The 22,759-nt window shown below is 50.8% G+C and overlaps 1 protein-coding gene across 2 annotated transcripts in view; it reads right to left on the bottom strand.

Annotated features, from left to right (window-relative positions):
- Positions 1 to 12,725: 12,725 nt before the first annotated feature.
- The window catches only part of ARHGAP23 (Rho GTPase activating protein 23), a 72,741-nt gene continuing 62,707 nt past the window's right edge, over positions 12,726 to 22,759 (bottom strand). For both annotated transcript variants that reach the window (XM_059907665.1, XM_059907666.1), the window contains exons 21-24: positions 21,306 to 21,347; positions 20,652 to 20,748; positions 18,547 to 18,578; positions 12,726 to 13,992 (exon numbers count right to left, since the gene is read on the bottom strand). In XM_059907665.1, the coding sequence (XP_059763648.1) occupies positions 12,961 to 13,992; positions 18,547 to 18,578; positions 20,652 to 20,748; positions 21,306 to 21,347 (1,203 nt within the window). In that variant the 3' untranslated portion in view covers positions 12,726 to 12,960. The remainder of the gene's footprint in view (positions 13,993 to 18,546; positions 18,579 to 20,651; positions 20,749 to 21,305; positions 21,348 to 22,759) is intronic.

Raw genomic sequence — 22,759 nt, 5'->3', positions numbered from 1 at the left:
TATTTAACGGGGGTGGGGTGGGCAAGAATGAAGGGCCTATAGCAAATTAGATTTTGAGGCCTCGAGGGTGGGGAGGGTCTGGTGTGAGGGAAGTGGGGGGAATAGAGGGGGGCTTCATGGGGGGCAGCGAGGACAGCTCTGACCTCACAGGTGGGGTGACTTGACCTTCAACCATCCTCTTTGAGATTTGAGGGTTTTCAGGGAAGGACTGGGGACCCCTGGTGAGATCCTCGAGGGTCCCTGAAGCCTGACCAGCCAGCCAGCACCACCCCCAGCCTGTGGGCGCCTGCTTTGCAGAGGCTGTGGGCAGTGAGGCTTGCTTTTAGTGGGGTCCTGAGAAGGAGCGGGAGAGACCAGTTTTGGCTCTTAGCCCCACTCCCCCCAGGGCACAGTGAGGGGCCAGAAGGGAGAGTATGTGGTTGGGGGAGGAGGAGGAAGATGGAGTGGGGTCCCCAGGGAGCAGGATTCCTATTTGGAGCACAAAGTGGGGTAAGCACAGGGGAGGGGGCGTTGGGATTAGTCTCCCCGAGTAAGCACAGAAAGAAGGAGCCATCGAAGGGGCAGAAGCTCCTAGACCCTGGAGCCTGGCGTTTGGGGAGAGCCAGGGGGAGCTGTGGAGGTTTGGGGCGGGAGGGGAATTGGGTTGTGTTCCTTCATTTCTTTCTTTTTCTGTTGTTGTTTTTGTTGGCTCATCCTTGTTTTCTAGCTTTGGATCATTTTTGTACAAAGGCAAGCAAGCCTTTTTGAAAAATAACAAAAGAAGAGGTAAAAAAAAAAAATCCGTCCTGAAAAAAAAAACCCCTGGAAAATAGAAAAAAAAAAAACAAAAAAAGGACCTCATAAATGATGCAATTACTTTTAATTGCAGGCAACTCTTTACATTTAAGTGAAGTGTCTTAACATTTTATATTGTTTTAAAAATATATTTACATATTATATATATATATAATATACGTAATATAAATATATATAAATATTTAAAAAAGAAAAAAAAAAGAAAACCACGGCACTCTCTCCCTGGCCGCTGTTTTGGCAGGGGAGGGGGCTAGAAGGTGGGCACATTGGCCTGGCTTCTGTGGTCCAGTGAAACGGTTCGGTTTGATTCGGCTGTACAGAGACACCCTGACTTGGGAGGGAAGGGGGGAGTGGTGCCCCCTCCTCCCTCCACTCCATTACTCTCTGCTTGCTACTCTTCCCTTGCCCCACCTCCCACTCTCAACCCTGTGCCCTGAACGTTTGCCCCACCGTCATTGTCCTGAGTTGAATGTCTCCTGTGGGGGGCAGAGGGGAAGGGCGTGTCCATCCACAAGGGAGCAAACGGAGGGAGTCCTGTGCCCCACCCCACCCGCTCACATGGAGCCCAGTGGAATTTGCATCTTTCATTTTGGTGCCTGCACATTTACAGGAGGAGTTGTGCGCAGCCTCTGTGTGTGTGTGTGTGTGTGTGTGTGTGTATCCACTGGCACAAGTCTATTCACCAGTGTGTGGAAGGAAGGAAGCATGAGCGTGCACAGGCGTGACCTCCCACACGTGTGCAGGGAGGCGTGCGCACAGCGGTGCATGTAACTGGCCTGGGCATTGGTATATGCCCACCTGCACATTGATGTGGAGGAGCTTGGCATGTGAGAACGCGTGTAATGTGTGACCTGTATGTGAGTGGACAGAAGGGTGTACGTGGAGGGGTGTGTGAGCTGCGCATGCACGTGCACATGCGTGTAGACCCCACGTGTGGGAGCGCCTGTGTGTATGGTCCCTCGTCCCTGCACCACTCGCTCCGGCTCCCCTCCCAAGCCCCCAGCCCCTGGGCCCTCTCAAAGCCCCCAGCACGTCAAGGCCCCCCCAGCTGCATGCGCCTCGCTGCTCTGTCCATCAGTGTGTGCTTGACCAAGAGAAAACCAAGACGTCTGGGGGGACCCCTGTAGCTGGTCCCCCCAGCCCCTGCCCACTGTGCTGTGTTACTCGCATGGGGGGTTTCTCTCCCACCCCTTCCACAATATGCTGTTTCCCCAGGAGCCTCAGGCCCGAGGCTCTGAGAGGGGTCCCAGGTGGGACCCCCCAGGGCGAGCCCGGCTCCGCACCCCGCCCTCTCCACCCTGTAGGGCCCGTGTTGGTGTAGCAGTGATGGCTTCTGTGGATATTCTGTGATCTCTGTCAGTGTAACTTGACAATTTCTAAATGGAAAAGGGTTGCTGTGTTTTCTCTGTCTCTCTTTTTTAATGTCCCTTTTCTTCTCCCACTTTCCTGCTCTCTCTCCTTTTTGGTTTTTCTAGCCGAGTGTTTGGGGCTTAAATAAAACTTGTTTCTTTTTCCTCTCCTGAATCTCCTTCCTAGAGACTGCTGTCTCATTATTTCTCATCTTCATCCTAGAAGGTGCTGGGGTGGGTGGGATGGAGGATGGGGAATCCCTGTCAGCCACTGCCCCTCAGCTGAGCTGGCAGAGCGCGAAGAGGGAGGGGCCGAAACAGGGGCCCTGGGGCTGCTGCTGCCTGCAAGAGCCCGTGAGAACTGACCTCATCCAGATGCCGGAGAAGAGCACCGCTAACTCACGGGGCGCCAGCTGTCCACCGTCAGCGAGGAAGCTACTGACGTCACTTACACCTGCAAGTGACAAAGCCAGAGGCATTAGGCGTCTTGCCCAGAGTCACACAACTAGTTGGATGCAGAGTCAGGACTGGAGTCCAGCTCTGCCCGACTCCAAACCCAATGCTTTCCCACAAAGCCAAGTCGGATCTGCTTACCTCCAGCAGTCCCCTGGATCGGGTCTTAGCCTCCTGCCCTTTGGGTGGGATGACCCTTTAATGGTATCCACCCACCTATCAAGAACATCAGCTTTCAAACTTTTTTAAAACTGTAACTCACAGTAAGAAATCCATTTTAGGGACTTCGCTGGTGGTCCAGTAGTTAGGACTCCGCACTTCTACTGCAGGGGGGCGCGGGTTTGATCCTTGGTCGGGGAACTAAGATCCTGCATACCATGTGGCACAGCCAAAAAAAAAAAAAGAAATCCATTTTACATCTCAATGATTTAGACATGTCCACACACAAACACCCACGTATTTAGTGAAACAGCACCTACTATATACAATGTACTCTGCTATTTTCTGTTATAGTCTAAACATTTGGTGACAACCCACTGAATTGGGTTCAATCATGAATCATGATTTCATGACCCTTGAATGGGTCAGAACCTACAGTTTGAAAAATACTCACCTGAAGATTTAGCCCCAATCATGCTGCATCTCTGCTTTGTCCTCCTCAAAGGCCTACTGGCTCCACTTACTCCATGGTCGCCTATGAAATTAGAAGACCCCTGAGAGGATATTTACCCTCGATTCTGGTTGGGTGGGAGCCCTGGCCCCTGGCCCTGTAGGCAGTGAGCTGACTGACCCCTTCCAAGGCTACCACATCAAGAGTCTAGCCTGCCCCGCCATCGAGTGGGCCAGATGTCCTGCTTGGGTTTTTCAGGTTTACCTGGAATTCTGAAAGCTGTGCCACTGTCCCAGCATGTTCTAAGGGTCCTTGAGGCTGCCCTTCCAGGCATTCTCCAGCTTGGCTGAGACCTGGGGTATTATTGGGTCTCCTCTACCCCCGCCTCCCGCAAACCATCCCTTCCATCCCATGAGGTAATGTCAGCGGCCTACGCCACCCTCTTCCAGGCCTCACTGGAGGCTGAGGGTGAGGATGTGCTCCCTGTCTGCAGGGAATGCCCCACTCCATGGGTCACCCACTTACCAAGCAGCCCTTCAGACTCTCAGCCAGACCTCATCCCTTTTGTCCCTTTTTAAATGTCAGCAGATCTTGCCTTCTCTCTCCCACTCTATTCCCAGAAAGCTGGGCCAGTAGGCAAAACCCCCTCATCTTCTAGAATCACCTCAGTCACTGACAGTTCAAGATCAAGTAATAGGGGGCTTCCCTGGTGGCACAGTGGTTGAGAATCCGCCTGCCAATGCAGGGGACACGGGTTCAAGCCCTGGTCTGGGAAGATCCCACATGCTGCGGAGCAACTGGGCCCGTGAGCCACAACTACTGAGCCTGCGCGTCTGGAGCCTGTGCTCCGCAACAAGAGAGGCCGCGATAGTGAGAGGTCCGCGCACCGTGATGAAGAGTGGCCCCCGCTTGCCACAACTAGAGAAAGCCCTCGCACAGAAACGAAGACCCAACAGAGCCAAAAATAAATAAATAAATAAATTTATTAAAAAAAAAAAAAAGATCAAGTAATAAATGGGACCATCAATGCATGACAGGAATTATGCCAGGCACTTCATTCGTCCTTCAAATGCCTCCCGACTGTCTACTCCTTGCCGGCGCTGCTCGTTGACTCACTGGGACTGTGGCTGAGCGCCTAGGAGGGGACTCAGCCAAAACACAAATACCTGATGGTGAGTCGTGCCCCAGGGAAGCAGGCGTGCAACGGCTGTGGCCTTGAGTAATGGGGACCACTTCAGAGAGTGCGACCAGGCCCTGAGGTCACATTTGCAGGGAGATCTTTCGAATGGACAGGGTGGCTGTATGGGAGCTGGTGGCTGAGTGTCCCACACAGAAGGCCCTGAGGTGGGAAGTCATCTGGGGGCTCTAGAAAATACATGAAACCCAAGGAAACTGAGAAGGGGAAAGGGGCCACGACATGACATGGGAGTGTGAGCAAAGCCCCATCACAGGGGGTCTTGGGTGAATGTGGTGAGGAAGGTGGATTTCTTCTCAGAGCCGTTGAACCAATAGGAGGGTTTTAAGTCAGAAAGTGACGTGATTTGATGCAGAAGTTACCTGTGGCTGTGGTGTGATGAGATGGGGCGAGGGCAGGGCGGGAGTGAGAGCAGAGCTGTTATTTAGGGGCAGGTACAGATGACGGCTGCCTGGACTCACTCAAACCAAACAATCTGAGGGCTGAGGGAGGGAAACTGAATCTCAGAGACTTTGTAGCTGCAAAGTGATGGAGCTAAGACTTAAACCCACGACTTCTCTCTCCCAATAGCCATGCTTTCTTAGTGCTTTATAATACTCATCACTATACTTATTAAGTGTTCGTTTAATCTTCATCACGTGGGCTATTGGTATTATTACCTCCAGTCTACTGATGGGGAGAGTGAATGAGCAAAGGATTTGACTGACCTCAGGTTAGCCTCAGAGCCAGATCCTAATTCATAGGAGAAAAGGGACTGCTTTACAAATAGAAACCTGGGAAACCCACATCTTCTCTCCCTCACTGCACATCTCTGAGTCCTCTGAGTGTGTTCTTCCTCCGGGACCTCTGAGTGGCTTAAGCGATCCTGGAGCTCACAGGGTAGCTGAGCACCATCCACAGTGCTGGGGCCCTGGGCACGAGGCCACCATGCCCATTAGCTGACACAGGCTCCCTTGACACTCCCTGATGCCGAATGATTGACAGCACTCATAATGACACCTGGCAGGAAGCTCCATCCCATACCCCTGGCCACAGTGCCAGAAATTTCACTCAAAATCCACAGACTCTCCACTTCAGCTCAGGCCTCCATCATGCCCACGTCAGGGAAAAATCCTTATTCGTCTTAGTTCAACCCAAAAAGATTTGGAGTTTTCCAAAGAAATGTTTCCTATGAAATATATGTCTATCTTTATGCCAGTACCACATGTCTTGATTGGTAGTAAGTTTTGAAATTGGGAACTTTCAACTTTGTTTTCTTTTTCAAGATTGTTTTGGCTGTTCTGGGTCCCTTGCATTTCCATAGGAATTTTAGGATCAGCTTGTCAATTTCTGCCAAAAAGACAAAAAGATGGGATTTTAATGGGGATTGTGTTGAATCTACCATCTTAACAACATAAGGTCTTCTGAAGCATGGAATATCTTTCCATTTATTTAGATCTTTTAAAATTTCTTTCAACAATGTTTTAGTTTTCTTGGTACAAATTTTGCACTTCTTTTGTTAAATTTATTCCTAGGTATTTTATTATTTAAATAGAATTGTTTTCTTAATTCCATTTTTAAATTGTTCATTGCTTACAGAAATAAAATGGTTGGAACAATAAAGTTTTTTTCTTGAGGTACAATTGACATACAACATTATATTAGTTTCAGGTATACAACATAATGACTGAATATTTGTATGTATTGTGAAATGATCACCACAATAAGTCTAGTTAACATCTGTCACCATCCCTAGTTACAGAAAATTTTTTTCTTGTGATGCGAACTTTTTTTTTTTAATTTAATATTTATTTATTTATTTATTTATATTTGGCTGTGTTGGTTCTTCGTTGCTGCGCATGGTCTTTCTCTAGTTGTGGTGAGCAGAGGCTACTCTGTTGCGCTGCGCAGTCTTCTCATTGCGGTGGCTTCTCTTGTTATGGAGCACAGGCTCTAGGAGCGCGGGCTTCAGTAGTTGTGGCTTGCAGTCTCAGTAGTTGTGGCGCACAGGCTTAGTTGCTCCGCGGCTTGTGGGATCTTCCCAGACCACGGATCGAACCCCCGTGCCCTGCATTGGCAGGCTGATTCTTATCCACTGCGCCACCAGGGAAGTCCCGTGATGCGAACTTTTAAGATTTACTCTCAGGACTTCCCTGGTGGTCCAGTGGCTAAGACTCCGCCCTTCCAAAGCAGGAGGCGTGGGTTTGATCCCTGCTTGGGGAACTAAGATCCCACATGCCTCAGTGTGCAGCCAAAAGAAAAGATTTACTCTCTTAGCAACTTTCAAATATGCAATACGGTGTTATTAACTATAGTTGCCACGCTGTGCATTACATCCCCAGGACTTATTTATTTTATAACTGAAAGTTTGTACCTTTTGACTCCCTTCTTCCATTTCACCCCATTCCCACCCCCGCCACTTCTGGCAACCACCAATCTGTTCTCTGTATCTGTGAGATTTCTTTTTTTTTTAGATTCCACATAAAAGTGTGAGAGCATACTGTATTTGTCTTCTCTATCTGACTTGTTTCACGTAGCATAGTGCCCTCAAGGTCTATCCATGTTGTCAAAATGCCAAGATTTCCTTCTTTTTTATGGCCAAATAATATTTCATTAAATGTATATACAATGATTTGTTTATCCATTATGGACCTTTGGGCTATTTCCACCTTTTGGCTATTATGAATAATGCTGCTATAACATTCAGGAACAAGTTACTGTTGGGACATAATATGTTTTCATTTCTACTGGGTATAACCTGGGAGTAGAATTGCTGGGTCATTGGTAATTTTATGTTTAACTTTTTGAGGAACCACCAAACTGTTTCTCATAGTGGCTGTATTATTTTACACTCCCACCAGCAATGTACCAGGGTTCCTATTTCTCCATATCCTCACCAACGCTTGTTGTTTTCTATTTTCTTGATTTAATCTATCTTGGTGGGTGTGAAATGGTATCTCACTGTGGTTGTGATTTGCATTTCTTTAATGATCAATGAAAATAGAAAAATAGAGAACATTAATAAAAAATTAATAAGACTAAAAGTTAGTTTTTGGAAGAGATTGACAAAATTGATAAACATTTAGCTAGACTGACCAAGAAAAAAAGCTAAATATTTGTCAACTTTATTGATCTTTTCCAAGAACCAACTTTTAGTCTCATTAATTTTCTCTATTTTTTCTATTTCCTATTTCATTTATTTCCACTCTTTATTATTTCCTTCCTTTGGCTTGCTTTGGGTTTAGTTTGCTCTTCTTTTTCTAGTTTCTTAAGGTGAAAAGTTAGGATATTGACTTGAAATCTTTCTTCTTTTCCAATATGATGTTTACAGCTATAAAGTTCCCTCTAAGCACCGCTTTAGCTTCATCCCATAAGCTTTGATATGTTGTGTTTTTGCTTTCATTCATCTTAAGGTATTTCTAATTTCCCCTGTGATTTCTTCTTTGATTCATTGGTTATTTAGTAGTGTGCTTTTATATTTTTACATATTTGTGAACTTCACAAAATCTCCTGTTGCTAACTTCTAATTTAATTCCATTGTGTTTGGAGGACAAACTTTGTATGATGTCAAACCTTTTAAATTTATTGAGGCATGTCTTATGGCCTAGCATTTGGTCTATCCTGAAGAATGTTCCATGTATACTTGAGAAAAATGTTTATTCTGCTGTTGTTGGGTAGAATATTCTTTAGATATCTGTTAGGTCTAGTTGGTGTGTAGTATTGTTCACATTTTCTACTTCCTTGTTGATCTTCTGCCCAGTTGTTCTAGCCATTATTTTTTTTTTAATTAATTAATTAATTATTTTTGGCTGCTTTGGGTCTTTGTTGCTGTGCACGGCTTTCTCTAGTTGCAGCGAGAGGGGGCTACTCTTCGTTACAGTGCACAGGCTTCTTATTGCGGTGGCTTCTCTTGTTGTGGAGCACGGGCTCTAGGTGCACAGGCTTCAGTAGATGTGGCATGCAGGCTCAGTAGTTGTGGCTCACGGGCTCCAGAGCACAGGCTCAGTAGTTGTGGCACATGGGTTTAGTTGCTCCGCAGCATGTGGGATCTTCCTTGACCAGGGCTCAAACCTGTGTCCCCTGCATCGGCAGGCAGATTCTAAACCACTGCGCCATGAGGGAAGCCCTCTGGCCATTATTGAAAGTGGCAATCTCCAACTATTATTTTGGGGGTTTTTTGTTTGGATTTTTTTTTTTTTGGCCAAGCCGCATGGCTTGCGGGATCTTAGTACCCCAACCAGGGATTGAACCCGCACTCTCAGCAGTGAAAGTGTGGAATCCTAACCACTGGACCGCCAGGGAATTTCCTCCAACTAGTATTTTGAATTGTCTACTTTCCCTTCAATTCTGTTAGTTTTTGCTTCAGGTTTTTGTTGTTATAAGTGTATATATTTATAATCATTTTGTCTTCTTGATAGATTGACCCTTTTATTCTTATAAAATGTCCTTCTTGTCTCTAGTAATGATTTTTGTCTTTAAAGCCTATTTCATCTCTTACATGTATAACCACTCTAGCTCTCTTTGGTAACTCTTTTCATCATATCTTTTTCCATTCTTTCACTTTCAACAATTTTTTGTCTTTGAATCTAAGGTATATTTTTTGTGAACAACATGTAGTCGGAGCATGTTTTTTAATCTATTCTGCCAATCTCTGCCTTTTGATTAGGGTGTTTACTCCATTTACATTCAATATAATTACTGATAAGGTAGGATTTATGTCTGCCATTTTGCTTTTTTTTTAAAATATGTCATTTTTTGTTGTTGTTGTTCTTCTAGTCTGTGATTCTTGCCTTCTTTGTGTAAAATAGATATATTCTAGTGTATCTTTTTAATTCGTGTTTGTTTCATTTACAATATTTTGGGAGAGTTATTTTCTTTTTTTTAATATAAATTTATTTATTTATTTATTTTTTGGCTGCATTGGGTTTTCGTTGCTGGGCGCGGGCTTTCTCTAGTTTCGGCAAGCGGGTAAGTCCTGGGAGAGTTATTTTCTTAGTCGTTGCCCTGGGATCACAATTAGCATCCTAATTTAAAACAATATAGTTCAGGGACTTCCCTGGTGGTCCAGTGGTTAAGAATCCACCTTCCAATGCAGGGGATGAGGGTTTGATCCCTGGTCGAGGAACTAAGAGCCCACATGCTGCGGGGCAACTAAGCCTGTGCCCCACAACTACTGAGCCTGCATGCTGCAACGGAAGATCTGGCATGCCCCAACAAAGATCCCGCATGCCGCAACTAAGACCCGATGCAGCCAAAAAAAAAAAAAAAAAAAAAATATATATATATATATATATATAGTTCAGATTAATATTAACTTAATTTTCATAGTGTACAAAAACTTTGCTTCATTATAGCTCCATTCCCTCCTGACTCCTTCATGCTATTATCGTCATAAAAATTTGATCTTTATACATTATAAGCCTGTCAACACAGTCTTGCAATTATCACTTTATGCAATTGCCTTTTAAAGACAAAGAGTTAAAGACAAAAAAAGATTTACAAATAAAAATGTTTATACTGTCTTTTATAATGCCTATGTGTTTCCCTTACTGGTGTTCTTTATTGCTTTGTGTGGATTCAAGTTACCATCTAGTGCAGTGGTCCCCAACATTTTTGGCACTAGGGACCGGTTTCATGGAAGACAATTTTTCCACGGACTGGGGCGGGGTTGGGGGGTGGGGGGAATGGTTCAGGGTTCAGGCGGTTAACGCGAGCAATGGTTCAGGTGGTAATGTGAGCGATGCTGAGCAGCAGATGAAACTTCACTTGCTTGCCTGCCGCTCACCTCCCGCTGTGCGGCCTGGTTCCTAACAGGCCTCGGACCTGTACCGGGGACTGGAGACCCCTGATCTAGTGTATTTCACTTCAGCTTGCCGGACTCCCTTCAGTATTTCTTATAGGGCATGTCTGCTAACGACAAGTTCTCTGTTTTTCTTTACTGGAGATGTCTTCATTTCTCTTTGTTTTTGAAGAAGAACACAAGGTTTTGATCCATTCTCATCCAAAACCTACTACAGCTTGAAGGTGGCCCAACTGGCAGTAACTCTGTCTTTATGTCTTTTCTCAGGGCTTAGATTTATCCTGGCTTCACCACTTACTAGCTGTGTGACCTTGGACAAGTATGTCACCTCTCCGTGTGCCTTAGTTTCCTCATGTGTAAAATGGAGATAACAGTGTTGTGGCCAGAGCCCCAAAGAGTGTTGGAGGATTACCTTAGGACATATAAAGCCCTTGGGGCTGGTGTGGGCCCACAATAACACTGGCTCTAGCTCATTTGCCAAACAAAAACAAGCTATGGGGCAAGAGGTGGAGGAAGGAAGGGGATTCAGTGAGCCACTAAGCTCTTCCCAGCTCCAGGCCTCTTCCCTAGGTTCTCTTTGACAACTGTCATCTGTTTTTCCTACAGGTGGCTACTAGGCTCATCACAGGCAGCCTGGAAGCTGGCAGGGGCAACTACAGAGACATGACATGGAAAGAAGCCCATCCCAGGTTGTAAGGCCTACACGTGTGAATAAGACAAAGGGCGAAACCCATACTGTCCTCTTGGGATATCACCTGGATCTGGAGTGCCTCTGATGACAGCCGGCCAGGATGGACCCCATCAGTGGCCTGGGCCTTGCCCAAGCCTCCCCTCTGCTCAGCAGCACCTCTGGACCATTCTGAAGTTCCAGACAGACCTGAGAAGGAAGGTGCCTGTGCACCTTCCTGGTCTCTACAGGAAAAGAGAGAACAGGTGCATGAAAATCTCCTGCAGCAATGAGGGTCAGTGCCCTTCCATCTTGTTTCTGTGCCCAAATCATTGCTCAGGCCAGTCTCCCAGGACACCTATAAGCCACCAGGAAGCAAAGGTTTGTCTCCATTCTGCCACCACCTGGTCCAGCCCCACTGCCCTCCTTCCGTGGGCCAGGTACCTCACTCTTCCCCCATCCTAGCCCCGTTCTTGCCCTCTCCTCCCTCCCAAACAAGTGAGACAGCTGACTCATGCCTCGAGGAAGGCCATTTATTTCCAAGATATAGACTATACTTTTCAGACAGGACTTTTCAGAAGCAGGAAATCTTAGTTGTCGCCTAGAGAGGTGTGTCGAGGACACAGTGAAAGGAGACATGCGGACGTGGAGCAGAGGCTTATCCAACACTGTTACAACACTTTTTTAAATGAGCAAAACATCTTTAAAAATCCTTATAAATTCTTTATAATATGTTACACATTTAGAGACAATATTTACAATAAAGGATGAGGGAGGGAGGAGCGAGAAATCTACTTTACAGCAAATCTTTGCATAAAACAAGAGGACTGATAGACGTGGCAGTGGGTTCACAACCCCACCTGGGCTTCCCTGGAATGAGTGAGGGCGTGTGTGGGGAGGCCTGTTATCTGAGGTCTATTTACAATTTGTGGGGAGAAGAGGGGGCTGGGTCCCACCCACCCTTCCGGAAGGAGCAGCCCTGCTGAGAGCTCATCAATTAGTGTATCCGCACGCGCGTGCGCGTGTGTTATGAGTGGGGGGAGAGAGAGAGAGAGAGACAGAAAGACACCAGGGATGTTTTCTACGCCCCCTCCTAAAGGGAAGAAGGCGAGGGCCTGTGTGCCTGAGCCATGGAAGGAGCAGGCACAGCTGGAAGAACAAATAGAGGGGCAAGAGGTCTAGCAGGGGTGACCGTGGACCCTCCCCAAACCGTCTGGGGAACAGGCAGCTCCCCGTGGTCAAAGCGCTTGGGGAGTGTGATTTAGAGATTGGAAAAAGGTGGTGGTGGGGGAATAACCCTGGTGAAAGTCTCAGTCCTGCCTCTTGAGGAGGTTGAGAAGTCCCAACCCCCTTCTCTGGCTCTGACAAGCAGCAGGGGGGCAGGATCCCTGTGTGCACCGAAGGCAGGGAGCCCCGGTGGGAGCTGGGTTTGAAGGGGGCAGGAGTGGCAGAAGTTGCTACGGGGAACACTTTGGGACAGTGGCTACACACACTCGCACACACCACGCCCCTCCCCGCATGGACACCACCACCCTACACCTCCTCTCCCCAGACATACATACACAACCGCCCTCCCTTAGCTGGCAGCTAGGAGCTAACTGGGGGGAGGTGGGCAGAGGAAAGGAGTGAAGAGCCAGCATCACCCAGTGTCTTTTCTTTAGTCTGAGGCTTGGGGGTTCCCTATCCACACCCCATGGCCGACAAGGGTCCCTAAGTGCAGACACAAAGGCCCAGAAGGGCACACTCTGTCACTTATCCAAGGGACAGAGACCCCCCCCCCCCCACACACACACACAGGAGCCCTGCACAGAGCCCCAGCAGCCTAGCCCCTCTCCGTCTCCTCAACCCTGGAGCCCCCCTCCCTCCCTCACACTCACACTCTGCGTCCAGTCCCGTCTTCTCCTCTGCCCGCCCCCTACCAATTCCAGCGCACAAACCAGAGACACGGCCTCAGCGCCGCCCACTTGCACCCGGATGCTCCCAGGGGCAACAAGGCGGGGCGGAGGTGCAAGCAGAGGCGACTCTCGGGAAACCAAGGGGCTCCGGGTGGGTCGAAGGGGCGCTCGGCGCGGGGCGGCGCGGGGCGGGGCGGTGGGAGGGAGGGAGGGGCGGTCACAGACACTGATGGAGGCGGGAGGCGGCCGAGCGGCGCGGGGGCTGGCTCTGCAGGGCCCCCGGGTCCCCGGGCGCGGGCGGCAACGAGGCGGCGGTCGACGGGGCCCGCGCCTTGGTGGACTCCAGGCTGCTGAGGCCCGAGTCCTTGTTGTCACTGTGCGCCCGCGGGCCCACGGGCTCCGGGGGACCCCCTCCGCCCAGCTCCTTCCACTCGTGGAAGTTGAGGTCGGTCAGCGGGCTCTGCACCACCACCGTGTGGCGGCGCCAGCTGCTCCGGCGCCGCCGCGTCTCGGGAGACAGCGGCCGCCTCAGCCGCACCGGCAGCATGTCGTCCGCGGTGCCGCGGAGGCGCAGCCGCAGCGCCTCGAGGCGCGAGGGCCGCGAGCCCAGCGCCGCCGCCGCCGCCGCCGCCAGGGCCGCCGGGGGACGCAGCGACTCCTGGCTGCTGGACGAGGCGGAGCCCGGCAGCCCGACGGCCGCGCCCGCGCCCTCGCCGTCCGCTCGGCTCCGGGCCAGGCGGCGCCGTGCCAGGGTGTCGCCGGGCATCAGGTGGTGCGAGCTGAACGAGGGCTGGCGCTCCGGGAGCCCCCCGGGCCCCGCGCCGCCCTCCGTGTCCGTCTCCACGTGGCTCAGCTCGCTGCGCTCGTCGTCCGCCTCGTCCCCCGCGCCCGCTCGCCGGCCCCCGGCGCCCGAGCACACGCTGCGGTCCATGGTAGACAGGGTGGAGTAGCCCGAGACGATGGAGCGCGTGTCCGCGGCCGGCCGCTCCTCCAGCGCCGCCGGGGGGCTGAGGCGCCCGGGGGCCTCGGGGGCGGCGGCGCCCGGCCGCTGCCCCTCCGGCCGGTCCTGGGCCCCCGGCGCCGGCGCCCCCGCCTCGGGCTTGTGTGCCTCCTGCTCCGAGTCGTCGTCCGTGCTGCTGCCCAGCCCCCGCGCCTCCCGCCGCTTCTTCCTCTTGCGGTTGACCGCCGAGATGAAGGAGATCGCCAGCATCTCCCGGGTGTACGGCTCCTTCTTGGGGGCCCACGAGCCCTGTGCGGGAGACAGGTCAGTGTGCTGGGGGCGCCCGGAGAGCCTCAGCGCCCTCCAAGCCCCCACCCCTACACCCCAGCACCACAGCACCCAATCTCGAGAGGTCCAAGCCCAGCACCCTCACGTCCGCTGTTCCTCCTGGACGGCTGTCCCAACTGGAGTGTCACTATCCACTCTAGAGACTACCCCTCTGCGCCCCCCTCAATCCTGAAGCCTCCTCCGCACCTCCTCCGGTCTTAATCCAGACTCTCAGCTCTTTCCTGCGAGCTGGGGGCTGGTTTCTCACCTCGCCCCAACTTTCACTCCATTCTCTACATCCAGTGCTGCATAAATCCTTTTAGACCCAGCTCTCCTAATAATAGACTCTGCAACAGCGAATGACACTTGACAGTTTGAACCCATTTCACATATACTATCCTGGGTTATAATACCAGAGCCTGCAGGGACCTTTCTCGGACCACAGCTCCTCCCTCCCTCCCTCTCCACTCACTCACCTGGGAAACCTGCCTTTCCACCTACTCAGTAGGTACAGGCCTCTCCAGGGCAACACGCCCAAGCTCATTTCCCTTCCCACCGCACCCCATGCCATTTCCACCGTCCCATCAGCACCCCACCCTGACAATCCCCAACCCCAGATCAATCCAACCACCAGCTCTGTTGCCAAAAGTGGCTTTAAAATCCTGCACAATCCGATGATTTGGATTGAAGCCGCTCCCAAACTGTGATTTACAGCCCCATGGTGGGCAACTTTCAGCCACTGCTCTCACTGCTGAGCCCCGTGGGTGTTTTTTGGTCCTGGCCTTCCATGATCCCCCAGCAGAGCCCAAGCTGCCCATCACTGCCTCCTCCAACCTGGTTTTTAATCCTCCCTTTCTGGCCTCTCCTCTCTTGGGAGGCTCTTCTTCCTCCTCTTACTCCTTAAGAAGCCGTGTTCCCAGGGCTCTGTTCTCAGCCTCTCTCCTCTCTCCCTGGGGACATCCTGCTCCTGAGGTCTCCCTCGGCCAACACCAAACTCTCTGCCTCTTGAGCTCCAGAACTCTTCTTCCAACTGTGAATCTGTCTCTACCAAGGTGTCTGCCAGCACCTGAAACTCACCTATCTGGAACCACATTATGCTCCCTACCCCTGCCCCAAACTACCTCCATTCATGTCCCCAGCTCAGGGTGATTTCTCTGCCTCCTCCCTCTCCCCTCCTCATCATCCTCTGTTCAGACCCTCACTCTGCCTTTTCTGGGCCCTTCTGCCCTCTCCTAATAGAACTCCCTGCCTCCACCCTAGCCTCACTCCAGCCCTTCCTCCTCAGGAGCCATTAGTCCTTCTAAGGCAAGGCAGGAATCTAATCGCCTCCAGACTCTGCAGGACCCCACCCCCACCAGGATAAAGCACAGACACAGGGCCCTTCACAACCTGCCTAGTTCCCCCCCTGCCCCAACACAGCCTTCACTCTGGCGATGCTGCCCTCCGACCCCTCCCTCGATAGGACTAGCATTGGCAGCCCTTAGTCCCACCCCACCCCCGCACCCTATTTATGGGATGAGCTCTTACTCCCTCTACTAGGCCCAGCTCAAACACGGCATTCTCTATACAGCAACCTCCCACCCAGCTCTCCCTTTGGCTGATCTGGGAAATCTCTTCTTCTCTTCTCATAGGCCTTTGAAACTACACATACACCAGCTCTTCTCATGTCAGAATAGCTTTGTTTCCATAACATCTATATCAAACCCTGAGTTCTCAGAGGGCAAGGTCAGTGGCATATTTGTGTTTGCATCCATGACACCTAGTACAGTGCCTGTCACATAACAGGCACTCGAGAAATGTTAAGTGAATGGGGTGAATGGGGTCCCCTGAACATAAAAAGCCCTGTAGAAACGGATGCTGGGACTGGTCCCCAGCTGGGCTGAAATGACCTGCGCTTGCATCCCTTCTCACAGGTCCCCTCCTGATTCAGCTGCAGCGTAATAGGCACACCTCAGAGATACTGCAGGCTCAGTTCCACACTACAGCAATAAGGCAAATACCACAGTAAAGAGAGTCACATGAATTTTTTGGTTTCCCGGAGCATATAAAAGTTATGTGTACACTGTAGTCTATTAAGCGTGTGCTAGCATTATGTCTAAAAAATGTACATCCTTTAATTTAAAAATACCTTATTGCTGGGCTTCCCTGGTAGCGCAGTGGTTGGGAGTCCGCCTGCCAAGGCAGGGGACACGGGTTCAAGCCCTGGTCCAGGAGGATCCCACATGCCACGGAGCGACTAAGCCTGTGTGCCACAACTACTGAGCCTGCGCTCTAGAGCCCGTGAGCCACAACTACTGAAGCCCACGTGCCTAGAGCCCGTGCTCCACAACAAGAGAAGCCACCGCAATGAGAAGCCCACGCACAGCAATGAAGAGTAGGCCCCGCTCTCTGCAACTAGAGAAAAGCCAGCATGCAGCAAGGAAGATCCAATGCAGCCAAAAATAAAATAAATAAAATAAAATAAATAAATTTATAAAAAAAAAATACTTTATTGCTAAAAAATACCATTATCTGAGCCTTCAGGGAGTCGTAATTTTTTGCAATAGTAACATCAAAGTTCACTGATCACAGATCACCGTAACGAATATAATTATCATGAAAAGGTTGAATTACCCAAGAATTATCAAAAATGTGACACAGAGACATGAAGTGAGCAAATACTGTTGGAAAAATGGTGCCAAGAGACTTGCTCAACATAGGGTGGCCACAAACCTTCAATTTGTTTAAAAAAAAAATGCGGTATCTGTGAAGCACAATAAAGGAAAGCGCAAGAAAACGCGGTGTGTTTGTAGTGGATGGAGACATAAGAGCTGCCTCCCGTGGCCACGGCACTCTCTCACATCAGTTAGTTTTGAGAAAGCCGGAGCCTGTCAGCGATTCAGGATTCACAGGCGTGCAGCTCCTGGGCTGTGGCTGCCCACACAGCACGACTCCAGAAGGCACCACCTGCAGCACTGCTACGGCCAGCGTGAGGCACATGGTGGCCAGCGCCGCTTTCTGCCTCTGCTCTCTGAGAGACTTGAGAGGCTGCTGGGATCATCTGATCAAATTACCCTCTCATCCTGGCTAGTTACAGAAGCAATGAGGTCAGAATGGTCACTTTCAGGGAATGCAGAGGTCAGCAGGTTCACATAAAGGTTGAGGGGTCAGTCCAGGAGAGGCTACAGGAAACCAGGGGTCTAGCACGAGCAAGGGGTGGAGGTGATCAGGAGCTAGATTCAGGTCACTCTAATGAACTTGCTCCCCGCCACAGCAGTCTTGTGATGGAGTGAGCTCCCCATCACCAGAGGTGTGCAGGCAGAGGCTCTATGGAGAGGTTACAAGGGTCCTCTGCACCAGACTAGAGCAGCCATCTTTCTGTCCAGTGCTTTCATCTGACACATAATGGGCTAATGAGCACCTGCTTGGTGTCAGGCACACTGATCTCACTGGGACTCGGCCAGTGCTTAGAGATCCAGAGAGAAATGAGCCCAGTTTGACCAGCCAACATTTAGTTGACTCCACTACTATGGACAGAACTGTTCCCCCACTAAATTCATATGATGAAGCCCTAACCCCCAATGTGATAGTATTCGGGGTCTTTGGGAGGTAATTAGGTTTAGATGACGTCATGAGGGTGGGGCCTTTATGGTGGAACTAGTGCCCTTACAAGAAGAGACACCAGAGAGCTTGCAGTTTCTCTCACATGCATGCTCGGTTTCTGCTTGCCATATGAGGACACAGCGAGAAGGCGGCCGTCTACAAGCCAGGAAGAGAGCTTCCACCAGAAACTGACCATGCTAACATCCTGATCTTGGACTTCTAGCCTCCAGAACTGTGAGAAAATAAATTTCTGTTGTTTTAAGCCACCCAGTCTATAGTATTTTGTTATGGCAGCCTGAGCTGATTAAGACACACTCCTGGTCTTCGGGCTGCCTGGGGCAGGCATCCTGGCCCTACTGGTTCTGTCTCACAGGGCAGGCTCTGCAGCAGGCAACTCACTGCCTGTGAGACCTGGTTCAAAGAACCGGCTTGGGTTTTGTTGTTTTCAATTTCATTGATTTCTGTTCTTATCTTTATTATTTCCTTCCTTCTGTTGGCTTTGGGCTCTGCAAAGACCTTAAAAAATAATTATTATATCAGACATATTTGTTGTTAACCCCATTTTTGGGGATAAATCTTATCCCCATGAATAGTATGAGCAAGCTGAGGATCAGAAAGAGGTTAAGTAACTTGCCCAATGTCCCAAAGCTACTAAGTAGTGGAGCCAGGGCTCAGGTCCAGGACTGTCTGTGCTTCTGACTGCTGAGCAACACTGCCTCCAGGCCACCTAACTCCCAAGTCAGATCCTCTACTACAGCAGTTACCTCCCCAAGCACTGCCAAGGTGAGCGACTTCTCAGCTTACCTTGGACACTCGGTATTTCCCACCTTCCTTCCCAGTGACTATCAATCTCCTTCAAGGCTCCAATCACAATTCCCCCAACTCCCTTGACCAAAAAGCAAAGTGGGCTGGCTTGTACAGGGATATAACTTTCAGAATTGCCGTGGCACTTACCTTGGACTTGGCTGAACTACAGGTGGTGGAATCTATTGTTAAGAAACGAAAGAAAAATGAAAGTTGGATTGAGCAAGAGAAGACTGAGTCTTGTAAACACAATTCCCTCTCCTCAAAGGCTTCAGAAACCAGGGAGTTTGGAAACCTGAGCTCTCCCCAGATCCTGGGAGTGTGATGGGCCTCTGATGTCACTCCCTATGGGATAAGGATGGAGCAGAGAAGGATGTCAATAACCACTTCCTTTTGAGGCAGAAAGTGACATCAGGCTGCCAGCCACTGGACCCTCATTTGCTCAGGGTTAAGAGCAAGGGGGACTTTTCTTTGGCCTAGTTCCTCTCTCCTCCCCTCCTATCCCTGTTACTCTGAAGCACTGGAGAGAAAATGCCAAATATCAGATGCAGTTCACGGAAACCACAACGATGAAACACATCAAATCACAGATGCTCTGGAGAAATGGAGACCACACGGCGCACAGAGAGGTGGGTGCCCTATATCCACCCTCCCCCCCACCCCACTTCCAGGCATGATAGGGCAGAGGGACCATGTGAATGACGGAGTACAGAGCAGACAGGAAGTGGGTGGGGCAGGAGGTAGAGAGGGCTGGTGATTACAGCCTGGAAATGTTCCACCTCCAGACCTGAGGTCAGTCTGCCCTCGTGGGGCACGGCTGCTGTTAATGATCAGAGTTATGAAGGGATGCGGGTCCCACTCCCCTGATATCACTGGGGTGGAGAAGGAACCAGAAACAAGTCCTGGCAGTGCTGTCTCCAGGACGGGGGAGGGAGCAGGCCGACCCCAGGATCTCCCGGGGTCCCAGGGGGCAGTGGGCAGGTGCGGTTAATCCACACTCTCCGGCAAGCAAGTTAGATGCCTCCTCCCCAGCCCTCCCCTGCACACAGTGAGAAGAGCAGACGGGCTGACCACACGGCGACACACACGGGGCAGGAGAGTGGCAGCAGGTGATTAGAAGAGACGGGGGGCTCCTCTCTGCCATCCCCACCCCCCATGTCCTCTGGCCCCTCCCCAGCCTGCCTCTTGCATCTAGGGGTGCTGTGGTATACCTCTGTCAGAGACAGAAGCGGTCAAAATACTAAGGGCGGGTCACCCACAGGTGGTAGGAATTAGTGGCTCGAGCCAAGAAGGCACTGGCCGTTCCTTTGGCCCTGGACTCCAACGCTATGATAAGGCCAGAGGCCTGGAAGCGGGACTTAGGGGCTGAGTAGCCAGGGGCTCCGATTTCGGAAGCAGGAAGAGCCAGCCCTTGGAGGCGGCTGAGGCAGGAGCTATAGCTATACAGAGGCTTCCGGGGTAGCATCCCTGGTGTCCGGAGATGCTGGGTCCCACCACCAGCAAGCCTCCCCCACCCAGATAACCAGAAGTGGCCGAACTCGGCACAGAGAGAAGCCACAGAGCGTGGGGGACTGCAGGAGGGCAGCCGTGCAGTGCCCAGACTTCCTGGCAAGAGGGACCAGACGTGGCTCCAACAAGTGCCTCCTTCCTCCTGAGAAGGGGCTTCTGGACGGGACGTGGGTGGGGGTAAGTTGTTAACAGCTGTGGGTAACTGGCATGTCAGGGTGAGGTCCTCATGGCCCCGGACCGTCCTGCCCGCCCCTCATGCCTGCCCAGCCTTCTTATAATCACCCGCCACTGTTAGTGACCGAGGCCGCGATGCCACACTGTACCCGTTAAATCTCCAACAGGTCCGCTGGAGGAGGGAAGGGGAGGAGAAGAGAAGGGGCAGGATCCAGGGGATGGGGGGAGAGCACAGGGAGAAGAGGGAGGAGGGGTGGAGGGGTGCAAGGAGAAAAGGAAGAAAAATTAAAAAGAGGAACGTGCCCAGGACACAGCCCATGAGAAATAAAAAGCTCAGGAAAGCAATCGGTGAAAACAAAGCTCCTACCCAGCCCGGGGTGGGAGCGGCTGAGTGGCGGAGGAGGCGGCACACAGGCAGGCTGGGCCTCCCCAGAGAGGCAGAAGGCCGCACCACAGCCCAGTCCAGCGGCGGGGGCAGGAGCAGGGAAGCTGGGCCCCTGACCAGGCATCTGGGACCCTCAGGAATGCAGATCCCACCCCCTCTCCACCCCTTCCCAGGCCCCTGCTCTCACCTGAACCTGGCTCACCAGGGGGCACTGTCCTGCCAATGTTAGGCAGGAGGTACTCGATGTTTGGCACTGACTGAGGCTCCTTGTCGTCCACAGGGGTCTGCGAACAGAAGGAGGGCCAGCCAGCACAGCCTCAGTTGTCTGACTGCAGACCCGACGGAACGGGGAGCCCTGAGGACAGGGCGCAGGTCTCCTCCATCAGACCGGGGCTCACCCGTGCAGGGAATGTCTCCTTCATCAGCCAGGCCCTCGAGTGCAGGTCCTACATGTCCCCCATTAGACTGTTTTGTGCCTTCCCCCACACCTTGGTTGAACCCTAAAGGCCAGAGCTGTGACTCCCCCGTCAGACTGGACCTTCCTAAGCCCTCGATCCTCCTCGCAAGATTAGAGGACGGGGTCTGCCTTTGCTACTGGACTAAGTTTCCTTAGGGCAAGGCCTCTATCTCCCCCTCAGACTGGGGCTCATGAAGGTGAGGACTGTTGTCCCCCATCAGATTGGAGGCTCCGGAGGAGAGGGCTTATGTTCCTTCCATCAGACTGGGATGTCCCAAGGGCAAGGACCTTCCCCTGCTTGAGTCTTGCTGCCCACCCCGCCCACCTGGGACGAGGGCCCACCATCGACCAGACCCCACCCCACGGGCCCTCTGCATCACTCACTCTCTCTCCCTTGTCCTCGCTGTCGCTGAAGAACCAGTCTGACTGCAGAGGAGACAAAAGGAAGTGATGGAATCAGCGTGGGAAGGAGCTGAGGGAAGACAGGGAGACACGGGCTCCCAACCTGCTCAGTTCAGAGGACCCACTCAGGCGCCTGATGGAAAAGTTTGGACCCCAGTGTGGAAGGGAAATGCAGCCTGGAGTGGGAGAAGGCCTGAGCACAGATGGATGACTGGCTCAGGGAGAGCTTCTCTTTGCCAGTTTTTCACTAAACACAGTCCCCTGCACATCACCTGAAGCGAGGGGGCAGCAGCGCCATCTAGTGCCAGCCAGGTCCACTGCGGGAACAAGGCCAGTCCCGGAGGCTGTAGCTGCATGTACCCCACACCAGCCTAGGCTCCGCACTGACAACAGGGGTGGAACACCCCCGACCCCCGGAAAAGGCAAGTGCCTAGAGGGAGGTGTTAGGAGGTTGCCTGAGGGGCAGGCAGGCAAGGTTTTCTCATAAATGCCAAACAGAATAGAAAATAAAGTAATAATCCCACTCAAATATATTTTGTGAAATTTGAGAATCTTGAAGATAAAACTCTAAAAGTTTTCGGAGGAACAAAAACAGATTGCTTACACGTGAACGAGTATCAGCTTTAACTAGAACTTTCAGCAGCAACAGACACAAGAAGACAAGGAAGTAATATTTTTGATGTGTTTCTGAACTACAAGTGCAGGGATTTTGAACCTAGAACTTTATACCTTGCTAAACTCTCATTTAAATTTGAGTGTGAAATAAAGCTATTCTAAGACATCAGAAAGTTTGCTACACGAAGACTCTCTTAACTGAGTACATGAGCAAGTAAAGAAATGAATCCAGGATGGAACAAGAAGTTCTAAGAAGTAAGGATGGATAATAGCATAGAAAAGTCAACTGTTATCAAACTAAGCAATGATACACACACACATGTACAAACACAGGCAAAGTATACCCATGACAATCTGGAATTTAAATTCAGAGGAAGAAACCAGTGACAGGTGAAAGTACACTAAGGTACTTGGCTTTTAGATGTGGTGGAAGGAAGATGTGGATGCTGATAAGCTTTAGAAATTGATAGTAAAAATTAAACATAACTACGGGCTTTTGCAATTGCATCATTCAACGTAAGTATGCGTTTTATAAATTATGTAAGTTTTATATCAGGAAAATAAAATGAACCCATCCAAAGCAAGGTAGAAAAGACCAAAAAAAGGAAATAAAATGAAAATGTAGTAAACAGAAAATGACATTTAAGATGGCAGAAATAAGCCCGGACAGGGACTTCCCTGGGGGCGCAGTGGTTAAGAATCTGCCTGCCAATACAGGGAACACGGGTTCGAGCCCTGGTGTGGAAAGAACCCACATGCCTCAGAGCAACTAAGCCCGTGCGCCACAACCTCTGAGCCTGCGCTCTAGAGCCCGTGAGCCA

The sequence above is a fragment of the Balaenoptera ricei genome, chromosome 20 (genome assembly GCF_028023285.1).
Source record: "Balaenoptera ricei isolate mBalRic1 chromosome 20, mBalRic1.hap2, whole genome shotgun sequence".
In the NCBI taxonomy this organism is placed as follows: domain Eukaryota; kingdom Metazoa; phylum Chordata; class Mammalia; order Artiodactyla; family Balaenopteridae; genus Balaenoptera; species Balaenoptera ricei.
The sequence above is the reverse complement of the archived record's forward strand: the minus strand, read 5'-3'. Positions and strand labels throughout refer to the sequence as shown.